The sequence below is a fragment of the Sapajus apella genome, unplaced genomic scaffold (assembly GCF_009761245.1).
Source record: "Sapajus apella isolate SASKATOON/1434 unplaced genomic scaffold, GSC_monkey_1.0 scaffold144, whole genome shotgun sequence".
NCBI classification, from domain to species: Eukaryota; Metazoa; Chordata; class Mammalia; order Primates; family Cebidae; genus Sapajus; species Sapajus apella.
The window spans coordinates 1,873,042-1,886,091 of record NW_022437084.1 but is presented as its reverse complement, the minus strand read 5'-3'; the positions used below and the strand labels follow the sequence as shown (position 1 = coordinate 1,886,091).

At 56.7% G+C, this 13,050-nt stretch overlaps 1 protein-coding gene across 2 annotated transcripts in view; it reads right to left on the bottom strand.

The window, feature by feature from the left end:
• LRRC4B (leucine rich repeat containing 4B) overlaps positions 1–13,050 on the bottom strand; it is a 46,433-nt gene that overhangs the window by 16,459 nt on the left and 16,924 nt on the right. Inside the window, exons 1-2 of one of the 2 annotated variants that reach the window (XM_032264307.1) lie at positions 11,855–12,564; positions 9,245–9,576 (exon numbers count right to left, since the gene is read on the bottom strand). In XM_032264307.1, the coding sequence (XP_032120198.1) occupies positions 9,245–9,541 (297 nt within the window). In that variant the 5' untranslated portion in view covers positions 9,542–9,576; positions 11,855–12,564. Of the gene's footprint in view, positions 1–9,244; positions 9,577–11,854; positions 12,565–13,050 lie in introns of those variants that run through there. The other variant, XM_032264308.1, reaches the window with a different exon arrangement.

Sequence of the window (13,050 nt, the reverse complement as noted above, 5' to 3'; positions counted from 1 at the left end):
TTTTTTTGTATTTTTAGTAGAGATGGGGTTTCATCAGGTTGTCCAGGCTGGTCTTGAACTCCTGACCTCCCGTGATCCCCCTGCCCTGGCCTCCCAAAGTGCTGGGATTACAGGCGTGAACCACTGTGCCCGCCAACTGTTCTTTTCTGTAAGTGTGCGGCGCATCATCATGAGAAAAAGTTAAGAAGAAACTGACAATGTATGGGAAATCCTATTTGAAAAGGGTAGAAACTGAGGCTCCGAGCGATGACAAGGATTATCTGGGCCCCGAGATGGCGCTGCTGAGAGAATGAGGACGACCACGCAGCTGGAATGAGAGCCGGAGAGGCCACAGACACGAAGGAGCAGCAGCCTAGGAACGGACAGCAGAGGGCGCACTGCTCCCTCCTACCCAGAGGGCCTCCTGGCTGCTGGTCCCAGGCCCACGACGGGGGCTGTCCTAGTTGACCTCAGGAGAGGTCAGCTTCTAGATCCCCCTAGATCCTTCCTCCTGCCATTTTCCTTTCTTACTTCTGCCCGTCCTTCCTTCCTTCTTTCCTTCCTCCATCCCTCCCTCTCTTCCTCCCTCTCTCCCTCCCTCTTTCTCTCTGATGGAGTCCCTCTCTGTTGCCCAGGCTGGAGTGCAGTGGCACAATCTCAGCTCACTGCAACCTCTGCCTCCCAGATTCAAGTGATTCTCCTGTCTGAGCCTGCTGAGTAGTTGGTACTACGGGCACCCACCACCACTCCCAGCTAATTTTTGTATTTTGGGTTGGATAGGGTTTCACTCTGATCCACCTGCCTAGGCCTCCCAAAGTGCTGGGATTACAGGCGTGAGCGAGTGCGCCCGGCGCTCCCACCATTTTCTTCCTAAAAGGGCTCTCACTGGGTAAAGTCTGTCCAATCCAAAGCTCTATGTTTCATGCCCCTGGAGGAATCAGCCATCTGGAAGATGCAAACTAGTGAGTAATTTAAAAGCCATTCCTGGTATTCACCTTGGTAATGCATGATAGCAGGATTTTTTGTTTGTTTGATTTGGGTTTTTTTTGAGACAGGGTCTCGCTCTGCCCCCTAGGCTGGAGTGCAGTGGCGCAGTCACCTTCCACTGCAGCCTCTGCCTCCTGGACTCAAGCCACCTTCCCCACTCAGCCGCTCCGGGATCTGGGACTACAGGTGGGCACCACCACACCTGGCTAGTTTTTGTATTTTTAGTAGAAATGGAGTCTCACTATGTTGCCAGACTGGTTTCAAACTCCTGAGCTCAAGGGATCCACCTGCCCTGGCCTCCCGAAGTGCTGGGATTCCAGGCGTGAGCCACTGTAGCAGGGTTTTTCTGTGTGTTGTTTTTGCAACAGAACTACCATCCTGTAGCTACCCAGGCTACATGGGGGCCACAGCTTGCTGGGCGACCTTGGACAAGTCACTCAGAGCCACCTGTGCCTCCATTTCCACATCCGTATGATGGGAGGAGTCATCCCACTCACATGGAATCCTTAGTATTTTTAAAGTTTAATTTGTTCTGATTATTAAAGTTACAAAATGTCACTGAAGAAAATCTAGAGAATAAAGAAAACATAAAGAGGAAATTAAACATGCCCCGTAATACTAATGCAAAGAGGAAGACCCTGTTGACATTCCTGGGTGTTTCTCGGTCTTTGAAAATCTATGACTTGAGTTTTAAAAGTGCATTGGAAATCTGATTCACATTCTTTGAAAGCTCAGTATTATGTTTTGAGCATTTCTCCATGTCGCCCACTGTTCTTTGAAACTCTGTTTTAAGTAGCTGCATAATATTCCATTGTAAGCGCACAGTGATTCATTTAACCCAGGGGTCCCCAACCCCTGGGCCACAGAGTGGCACTGGTGGGTGGCCTGCCAGGAACGGGCTGCACAGAAGGAGGTGAGCAGCGGGTAAGCATTCCTGCCTGAGCTCTGCCTCTTGTCAGATCGGTGGTGGCATTATATTATCTTTTATTTAAATTACAAAAAAAATTATTTGGAGACAAGAGTCTTGCTCTGTCGCCCAGGCTGGAGTGCAGTGGTGTGATCTTGGCTCACTGCAACCTCTGCCTCCCGGGTTCAAGCGATTCTCCTGCCTCAGCCTCCTGAGTAGCTGGGATTACAGGCACCTGTCACCATGGCTGCCTGATCTTTGTATTTTTAGTAGAGACGGGGTTTTGCCATGTTGGCCAGGCTGGTCTCGAACTCCTGACCTCAGGTGATCCACCCACCTCGGCCTCCCAAAGTCCTGGGGTTACAGGTGTGAGCCACCACGCCCGAATGGCATTAGATTCTCATAGGAGCATGCACCCTATCGTGAACTGTGCAGAAGGGGGGTTTAGGTTATGTGCTCCCTATGAGAATCTAAAGCCCAATGGTCTCCCCTCAGCCCCAGGTGGGACCATCTAGTTGTAGGAAAGCATGCTCAGAGCTCCCACTGATTCTACGTTATGGTGAATAGTGTAATTATTTTATTATATATGACGATGTAATAATAACGACAGAAATGAAACACACCGTAAGTGAAATGCAGCTGAATCCCCCCGGCACCCCAGTCTGTAGAAAAATTGTCTTCCATGGAACCGGTCCCTGGTGGCACAAATGTTGGGGACCGCTGACCTAAGCAGCACCTTGTCAGCAGGAGTTTTGGCTCCTTGTAAATGTTGGCTGTCGGGCCATCCTTAAACACAGCTCTTGGAAGCCCGTCTAATGATTTTCTTAGGATGGATTGGTTTGCTCCTTAAGCTGAAGCCACACTTCCTTGCCATACAACCTCATGGCGGGCCCCAGGAGAGACCCAGGGCGTCCGCTAAAAGCCTTGGGTGGATTCAGTGGTGCTTTGTTAAATTAAGTACATGCGTATCCTATGGCCTGGCAATTCCCTCTGGGTATATATTCCACAGAAATGACCACGCAGCTCCCAGAGGGGTCCCCAGGGAGGATTTGCAGTGGGGCAGCTAGAACCCTCCGGGACGTCCAATCTCATCAGTTGGCAGTGGGGGACTTGGCAGGTGGAGAGGGGCGGGTGCCCATCGGTGCTTCCGCGGTTATAGCCACGGACACAAACACACACACACACACACACACACACACACACACACACACAGGCGGCAATGTGAACCACTCTTGGAAACACAGGCCGAGTGAAAACAGTGAGACAAAGACAGCGATCTCTAACACAGCTTCATCTGCAGAAATTAATTTTGTACATGCACACAAAGCAACAATACACATTTTGCAAGCATACACACACACACAAATCCACAGTAAACACATTAGGAGGATGGGCTTTGGGGAGAAGAGAAGGCGGGGGAACTGGATAAAAGGGAGGGAAGGAGGAAGGAGGGGGTGAGGACCATGTGCCTGACTGAGGAAGAGCCGGGAGTGGACAGGCCGGGCCCAGCCGAGGTGGTGCAGCTGCCCCCCAGGGCCTCGAGGAGACTGAGGAGCAGGTCTGCACCTGGTCTTCTCACAGGGGGCCAGGGCATGTGAGCTGGGGAGAGGCAGTCTCCAGGCCTCTGCCTTAGAAGGCATCTCCAGAGGCTCTGGGCTTATAGGCCCCACCAATCTCAGAAAACAGTGGTGGGGTTGGGGGAGGATCTTGGAAGATTGCTGGGGTTTTTTTTTTGTTTGTTTTTTGTTCTTTGGGTTTTTTTTTGAGATGGAATCTCGCTGTGTCACTCAGGCTGGGGTGCATTGGTGTGATCTTAGCTCACTGCAGCCTCCGCCTCCCGGGTTTAAGCCATTCTCCTGCCTCAGCCTTCCAAGCAGCTGGGACTACAGGCATGCGCCACTATGCCTGGCTAATTTTTGTATTTTTAGTAGAGACGGGGTTTCACCATGTTGGTCAGGCTGGTCTCGAACTCCCGACCTCAGATGATCACCCACCTCAGCCTCAGTACTGGGATTATAGGCATAGTCACCGTGCTCAGCCGTGACTTTTTCAAAAAACAAACATCCTCTGTCTTCCTATGGGGACCACCTCCTGTCCCCATCATGTGGCAGAGGGACATTTTAACCCTCTCACCAAAGATGGACAGCAACGTTCTAACCTCCTGGAGACAGGCCAGCACCATCACCCCGTGCACTTAGAGTCCCTCAAAGTCCCCGCGAGGTTCTTGCTGCCTGTGGTGCGCCCAGGCCAGGGGCATGTGAGAACAGGTGACAGAAGTCTCTGAGCCACCCCGCAGAGCTCACAGCAGGGATTGGCATCAGCTCCCACTGACAGGCGGCTGCAGGGCCTCTGCCAGGGATAAGAGCAGGAGCTCGGAAGCTGGCCTCCCATTCACAGGCAGCAGCTGCTGGGCACCTCCTGCTTACCAGGCTCGGCTGGCCCTAGGTGCTGGGGGTCTGGGAGAGAACAGTGCAAAGTCCCTGCTTCATGCAGGTGACAGTGCAGCGGGGGACAGATGACAACCAAGGTGGTGAGCCACGCGGGAGGCTCTCGAATCTCCAGAATGCAGCCTGTCGCTATCAGTGCTTCCGTGCCAGCCCCTGACTTGTGTGTGTGTGTGTGTGTGTGTGTGTGTGTGTGTGTGTGTAAGGGAGGAGTTGACGAAAATGAGGAAGCCACACAGGACTCAAGCCATGCTTCTCTCATCATCCTTCAGTGCCAGGCCCTGATGTGCATGTGCATGTGTGCGTGCATTTGTATGTGTGTGTGTGTGTGTGTGTGTGTGTGTGTGTGTAAGGGAGGAATTGACGCAAATGACACAGAACTCAGAGCCTTGCTTCTCTCCCTCAGACCTGGAAACTCTGCTTCTAGGAATTTATCCCAAGGGCTGAGTCCAGAACATTAGGAAGAATGAGCCAACGGATGTCCCCCAGCGTTGTTCATATCAACTCAGAAACTAGAAATGAGGAGGCTAAGTGCTGTGGCTCACACCTGTAATCCCAGCACTTTGGGAGGCTGAGGTAGGCGGATCCCTTGAGGCTGGGAGTTCAAGACCAGCCAGGCCAATATGGCGAAATCCTGTCTCTACTAAAAAATACAAAAATTAGTTGGGCTTGCTGGTGGGCACCTGTAATCCCAGCTACTTGGAAGTCTGAAGCAGGAATATCGCTTGAGCTCGGGAGGCAGAGGTTGCAGTGAGCCAAGATCGCACCACTGCACTCCAGCCTGGGTGACAGAGCAAGATTTGGTCAAAAAGAAAAGAAGCTGGGCATGGTGGCTCACACCTGTAATCCCAGCACTTTGGGAGGCCAAGGTGGGCAGATCACCTGAGGTCAGGAGTTCCAGACCAGCCTGGCTAACATGGTGAAACCCTGTTTCTGCTAAAAATACAAAAAATTAGTCAGATGTGGTGGCACGCGCCTGTAATCCCAGCTACTTGGGCAGCTGGGGCAGGAGAATCATTTAAACCCGGGAGGTGGAGGTTTGCAGTGGGCCGAGATTGCACCACTGCACTCCAGCTTGGGCAACAAGAGCAAAACTCTGTCTAAAAAAAATTTAAAAAAGCAAAAAATCCATTTACAAATCAGCAGCAATTGTGCAATGCAGTGCGCATGGGTGGGGAGGGTGTCTGAACGCAAAGACACTGAAGCAGAGGGGAGCCACGTGTGGCTGTGGGTTATGGTGGGTTCTGTCCTCTTGTTTTTACTTAGGTGTATTTTCTAGTTTCTCTCAATTAATTTGTATTTATTCTGTAAGAAGTAATTAAAAATACATTTATGCCTGTGTGCGGTTGGTTATACCTGTAATCCCAGCACTTTGGGAGGCCAAAATAGGTGAATTGCTTGGGCCCAGGAGTTCAAGACCAGCCTGGGAAACATAGTGAGACCCTGTCTTCATAAAAAAGAAAAAAAATTTGGCCGGGTGTGGTGGAGTCACCCGGCAGTCCCAGCTACTCTGGAGGCGGAGGCAGGAGGATCACTTGAGCCAGGGAGGTTCAGGCTGCAGTGAGCCGTGATCACCTCACTGTACTTCAGCCTGAGTGACAAAGGGTGACCCTGTCTCTAAGAATGAAACCATTTACATAGACACAGGAAAGAGCCAGGAAGGTATTAAAACAAAATGTAAACAGTGGTTATTTATATCTGGTGATGGAACTGGGGTGATTTTTTCATTTTTTAATTTGGATAACTAAAAAGTTATTACTTTTTTTTGTTTTTTTGAGACAAGGTCACTCTGTCGCCCAGGATGGAGTGCAGTGGTGAAATCTCAGCTCACTGCAACCTCTGCCTCCCAGGTTCAAGCGCTTCTCACACCTCAGCCCCCTGGGTAGCTGGGACCACAGGTGCATGCCACCACACCTGGCTAATTGTTGTATTTTTAGCGGAGATGGGGATTCACTGTGTGACTCAGGCTGGTCTCAAACTCCTGGGCTCAAGCAATTTACCTGCCTCAGTCTCCCAAATCATGGGATTACAGGCATGAGTCACTGTGCCAGGCTAAAAGTTATTACTTTTTAAAGAGCCTCTGGGCCGGGCACGGTGTCTTCCGCCTGTGATCCCAGCACTTTGGGAGGCTGAGGTGGGTGGATCACCTGAGGTCAGGAGTTCAAGGCCAGCCTGGCCAACATGGTGAAACTCCATCTCTACTAAAAATATAAAAATTAGCTGGGTGTGGTGGTGGGCACCTGCAATCCCAGCTACTCGGGAGGCTGAGGCGGGAGAATGGCTTGAGTCTGGGAGGCGGAGGTTGCAATGAGCCATGATCGTGCCATTGCACTCCAGCCTGGGAGACAGAGTGAGACTCTGTCTCAAAAATAAATAAAGAAAATCATGAAGTGCCTGGGATTCCCCTTGATGTGGTCCACACCTCTTGCTGTCTGGGATGTGTCCGCTGGGGGAGGTCAAGGCCACTGATCGAGCAAACACAAGCATCCACTCTCCTGGGCTGGACGAACACACCCTCCACCCTCTTCTCTGGAGGGGGTGCAAGAACCCCCGGTGGGAGTGATGAGACATGGAGGTGCCCAGATCCCTACTGATGCTTTTCACCCTTTGACGGCGCCCACCCTGGTGTGTGCTTTACCATGTACGTGATATACGCAGGGAACCGGCCTGTGTGTGACTTATCATAAATGAACCCACATCTGCTGGTGGCGCTCAGCACACATTTGTGTGGCACTGAGCTCCCCAAAGAGAAACGGGTCCAGGTTCTATGACGGGGACGGTGCCCCAGCCTGGGGCTGCTGGCGAGCGGCATGGGCACCTCCTCGACATTCCTGTGTCTGTGTAAATGGCTGCATTTTTAGAGACAGGGTCTCACGCTGTCACTCAGGCTGACGTGCAGTGGGGCGATCACGGCTCACTGCAGCCTCTCCCCGGCCACGTCTCTAAGACGCGTCTTCCTGGCGTGCTGTCCCGTCCATTTGCTCCTTCTCCTCATTTCTTCCCCGTTAGGATGTGAGCTGCCCGGGGCCAGGGCTGGGCTTTGCCTGGCTGGGACACCACCCGGGACAGGGCTTGGCACAGAGCCGGTGCTGCTGGTGTCTGTTGAACGTCACGTGTGTAAGTGGGTGAAGGATGGAGCACAGGGAAGCGGGCAGGTGCCTGGGGGCTGCCCAGTGCGGAACGTCACCTGCTTAAGGGGGACGTGGACGGATCAGTGGGAACTGCAGCTGGGGAGATGCAAGGCAGACTCCAAGTACACTGGCAGAAATGGGAGCCTGTGAAAGGTGGGCCTGGACAGAAGGTAAAGGCACTGCAGGGACGGCGGCGGTCATGCCACCAGGCCTCTGGCATTTCTGGACCCCTTCACTGGCCCTTGCCCCACAGCCACCCAGGAATCTGGCTCTCAGGATGGTCAGATGGGAGTGGCCAAGTCCTCTCACCCCTTTCCAGGGACAGACCAGGAAGAAGAGCAGCTGCCCTTCTTTTTTTTTTCTGAGACAGAGTTTCACTCATTTTTTGAGACACAGTTTCGCCCAGGCTGGAGTGCAATGGCACGATCTTGGCTCACTGCAACCTCCTCCTCCTGGGTTAAAGCAATTCTCCTGCCTCAGCCCCCCAAGTAGCTGGGATTACAGGCATGTGCCACCATACCTGGCTAATTTTTGTTTTTTAGTAGAGATGGGGTTTCTCCATGTTGGTCAGGCTGGTCTCAAACTCCTGACCTCAGGTGATCCGCCCACCTCGGCCTCCCAAAGTGCTGGGATTACAGGTCTGAGCCACCATGTCCGGTCACAGCCGGCCTTCTTAGAGGAGCACTTGGATCTGGAGAATTAGATCTGGCGGGGCTGGGACCTCTGGCACGGGCGTCCCCTTCTCTCCCGGCTTTAGAGCTGGGGCAGGAGGAGGCTTGCTTGGAGGCAGGGGTTGGACCAAATCAACCTGGGGTGATGATCCCCCCTGGGAATCACTGGCAATGCCTGGAGACATCGTTGGAACTGGGCGTGGGGTGCTACTGGCATCTAGTGGCCAGAAGTGCTGTGAAACATCCTACAGCGCACAGGACAGAGTCCCCCACCCTGCCCCGCAAGGGATGATCCGGCCTCAAGTGTCCATAGGGCAGAGGTTGGGAAGCCCTGCTTCCTAATAGCACAACGGTGGCCCCGCCCTCGCTTACCACCTATCATAACCATGGTCATCAATAATCAGATGGCAGCTGCCCCATCCTGAGCACCAGCCACAGGCTGCCACGACGCCAGGCACCAGAGCGTTCTCAGCCTCTCTGCTCTCCAATTCTCACACCAGCACCAGGACATGGGGACGCAAAGCCTGCACTGCCTGCTCCACGACCACCACGGAAATGCCTCCCGTCCTCTGACCGCTCGCCGGGTGCCGGCACCCAGGCTAAAGCCCCGACAAGTACGAGACCCATCAGCCCTCACAGCAACGCCTCAGTGCAGGGGCTCGCATCACCCCTGTGTTTCAGATGAAGAAACCAAGGCTCAGAATCATGCCGTCACCTTCCCAAGGCCACGCGAGGGTGTGGTGGTGCAGAGGGCACAGAGCTGCCCGCGGAAGGGTTGTTCTGCACAGCTCAGTGACCCAGGGTTCCACCTAGGCTGACCCGCCTGTCCCGTGCTGGGGGGCTGGGCAGGTGGCCTGCACTTGGGCCCCAACACAGTGGCTGGGAGACAGGGAGGGCTGTGCCCACAAAGCCCAGATAGCCTCCACTCCCCCTCGGGATGGAGAGGATGCCCACCTGCAAACCACATCCACAGGTGTCGGAGAAGGGGATGAGCCGGTATGGCAGGCCCAGAAGGGACGTGATGGGCCACATCTGAACACCTCCTCTGGACGTGATGAGCCACATCTGAACGCCTCCCCAGTCTGCCCCCACCCTTGGCCCCCTCCACCCGCTGGCCCTGAGTACCTGGATGCCGTTCTCCTGCAGGTTCAGGTACCGCGTGTTAACTGGGATGCTGGCCGGGACTTCAGCCAGCTCTCTCCGTGTGCAGATCACCCGGCTGGCCTGGTTGCTGCAGGAGCAGGCCTCGGGGCAGGAGGTGGCCGGCGGAGAGCCCCCTGCAGCGGCAGACGTCATGGCCACTCCACCTCCACCGGCCCCCAGGGGTGGGGAGAAGAGCCAGAGGAAGAGCAGTGCCCCGTGGGGCCAGGACATCCTACCGGGCGGCAGCGGGGGGCACGGGGAGCCGCGGGCACGCGCCATCCTCAATGTTCATGCTCCGCGTGGACACTGGGGGGCTGTGGGCAGGGGAGAGAGAGGGGAGAGACTCGGTGAGGGACAGGAGCCCACGCGGCCTGGGTGCTTGCCAACACCCGGGCAGCCCCAGCGCCACCTCCCTGCCCCATTGCCCAGGACCGAAGGGGTAGGGAGGCAGACAGCTGCCAAGGGACCCACCCAACAGGCTGGGGCAGGCTCAGGGAAGTACTGCCCGCCCTGCCCTGCACTGGCTCATCTCTCCATGCTGACAAGACTCTACACCCATTCTGCAGCAGGGAAAACTGAGGCTGGGGGAGAGTAAGTGCCTGCCCAAGGTCGCTCAGCCAGGAAGTGCAGAAGTCATCCAGATTCAAAACCCGGCTCTTTGCATGATTTCAAAAAGGTAAATACATCAGTCGAGTAAGAGAGAGACAGACAAGGCAAGGGGGGGCAGAAAAGGGAGAGCAAGCCAGGCCGAGAGGAACTTGCTCGCATCCCAACACCCGCCTGGTCCGCTTGCCACCTGCGTGATGCCTTAGGAGGTGGGTCCCAGCCTCCTCTCCCCTTCACTCCCTCCCCCCTCCCTCTCCCCCTCCCAGGAGTGTCAGTGGAGAGCCACGTTCCCCCACCGGCTGCGCCCTCCGCTAGCCTGACAGACCCTCTGCTGCACACCCTCCTGTCACAGCCCACCCCGTCCAGGTCCTGTGGGGGCCTCACAGCAGCTTCCGACACTTGAGTCAGACTTGGGGAGGAACCTGAGGGACAGAGAGCTGAGGTGGCAGCCGAGGCAGCCATGGAGGTGACAGGTGCAGGCAGGTGAGGGCGGGCTGGGAGGCAGCAGGCTGAGGAGGGAGGAGACTGGAGCTTGTGGGTGAGGGTGGCTGGGGACCTCGGGGGTGGCATAAACTGAGGGGCCAGCAGCTGCGCTCCCTCCTTTGCCCGGAGACTGTGGGTGCTCCAGGCAGAGGCAGCCCCAGTGGGACTCGTGCCAGCTGGTGCCGCAGGATGGAGCTTGGCTCTCAGGGAGGGGATGGGGAAGGGAAGGGGGTCTAGGACTCTAAGCGGGTTCTCGGGGGGAGTGGGCCGTGGGGAGTCGGGTCCTCTGAGAAGTCACGCTGCACCTCCCCAATCTGTCCTGCCCCCCCATTTCCATAGAGCCAGAGGAGGAAAGGAGATGGGCTGGTCACAGCAGCAGCGATGAGACCAGTAATAATACTCGCGCCAGAACGCCGGGTGAGCCCCACAATGCAGCAAACTCTATCCTGATCATCTCGCCGAAGCCTCACAATGATCGTAGGAGGGAGCTGTTAGGATGCCCAATTTACAGATGGGGACACTGAGGCACTTCGAGGGAAAATGGCCTGTGCAAGGGCACAGAGCAGGCCGGGAGCATGCAGAGGGGATATTCCGGCCCCGGGTCTACCCTCCAGCACCCAACCCTCCCTTGCACGCAGCATCTCTGAGTACACACAAATACACCCACGCCAGCGGGCTCTGCCCCAGCAGAGGCCAACCCCAAATCGTCCCCCAGAGACCTGGAGGGGAGCAGGTCACACAAACAGGCACACCAACTGGCTCACACACTCGGCAGGGACGCGGCACGCCCTCTCACGGTGGCCTCTCAGCCCCCACCCCCCTAGGATACCCCCCTAGGCTGCCCCCCCAGGCTACCCCCCCAGGCACATGGCCGTGTGCAGACACACATAGTCACTCCCTCCTTCTGCAGTTTCCAAGACCATTTTAACCCAGATAAAAATGTGTGTGCATTCGTCTGTGTATCTGAGTGCGTGTGTAAGAGCAAAGGCTAGACAGAGACATGGAGAGACAGAGAGACACAGAGACAGAGGCAGAGAGGGGGAAGAGGGGGCTAGGGAGAGAAAGAGAGAGGGAGGAGAGAGAGGTTGATTCTGTTTTTCTCCTGGAGGGCTGGGGACGTGATCTGTGTCTGACTGAGTGTGGTCTCCTGAATGGGAGGTGGAGGCCAGTCTTTATCCTGGGTCTGAGGCCCCCACCTCTTAAGACCCTACGACGACCCAGCCCACACGCTGTCAGCCAAGGGACTAGCCCAAGGTGCGGGGCCAGGATTTGAGGCTGGGGCCCTCGCCTGGCCCGTGGGAGCCCACGGCACCCACCCGGCCTCCAGGCCTGCGTCGGCTGAGTCTACCTCCGCATCTGTCCCCAGTTCTCCCGATGCCAGCCCGCATCCCCCCACCCCCATCTCGGCTTCTGCAGCGACTCAGCCTCCCTCCTCTTCCCCCCCTCGCCCTCCGCCATCGCCCGTCCTTGTCTCCCCCCCACCCCATGGTGGGGGACACTCACCCTGGTGGCTTGGCTTCCGCTGGGCCTCTCCCTGTGCCCAGGCCCCCCCCTCCACATGCCTCCAGCCAGCCGGGGTCTCTGCCTCCCCAGTTCTCCAGGGCTTCCCGTCGAGATGGTGTTGGGGGGGCGCAGGGGCTTCTTGGGTCTCCCTGCGCCCCCCCCACTGGCCTGTCGCCCTTCCCACCCCGGGGGGGGAGGCTGTCCTTTGGCCACTGCAGCAGTCCTCTCCTCCCCTCCCCGCTCGCCTCCTCCGATCTCCTTCCACCCCCTCTCCCACCTCTACCTCGACTCTCCCCCCACCGGCAGCCTCTTTTCTCTCCACCCACCGACCCCAGCCCCCCCAGCCCCCTCTTCTCTCTCCCTGCCCCTCTCAGTCCTCCCTCCTCCACCTCTGGTCCCCGTCCACCTCCTTTGGCCTCAACCCCCTCCGGAGCCTCCCCCCTCACAATCTCGCCTCCTGCGGGACCCCCAGGCCCCTTCTCCCCTTCTCCTCCATCTACTCCTCCCTCTCGCCCTCTCCCTGTCACCCTCTCACCGGCCCCGAGCCTGTCTCAGTCAGGCTGTCGGTCTGTCCGTCTGTCTTGGTCCCTCTCTCCCCGGCTCTGTCTGCCTCTCTTTCTCCGCGATTACAATTTCTAGTCACACGGCAGTGCAGAGCCAAGCTGTGCCTCAGCTCCCTCCCTCCCCACCCCTCCCTCCTTCTTTCTCTCCTTCCGAATGGGGAGGGCGCCTCTCCTCCCTCCTCCTCGGCCTCCCTTCCCTGCGCTGTCAGGGGGGAGGCCTCCCCCTCCCCTGCTAATCAAAGGCTCCGTTATCTAATTAACCCATTGGTTCTGGGCAGCCGAGAAGGCAGCCGAGGAAGGTCGGGGGAAGTGGGGGGAGGAAGGTTCCCGGCTGGGCTGCCCAAGGAACGGGGGTGGTTGGGCCGTGCCAAGCCTGAGCCTCGTGGCACACAGACTGCCTCGTCGGCTGCATGACCAGGCTGGGCCACCACTGACCCCCTGTCCCCACCCACAGCCAAAACCACTCCTCCTGTATCGCACCCCGCACTGGGCCTAGGCACGCGATCTTGCCCAGGGTTTTCCTGCAGACGCCCCTACCCCAGAAACTCCCTCGAACCCCCACCATGCAACGCAGTCTTTACTCCAACCCCCACACCTGATATACCAGCACCATCACCCCATCCTGCAGCTCAG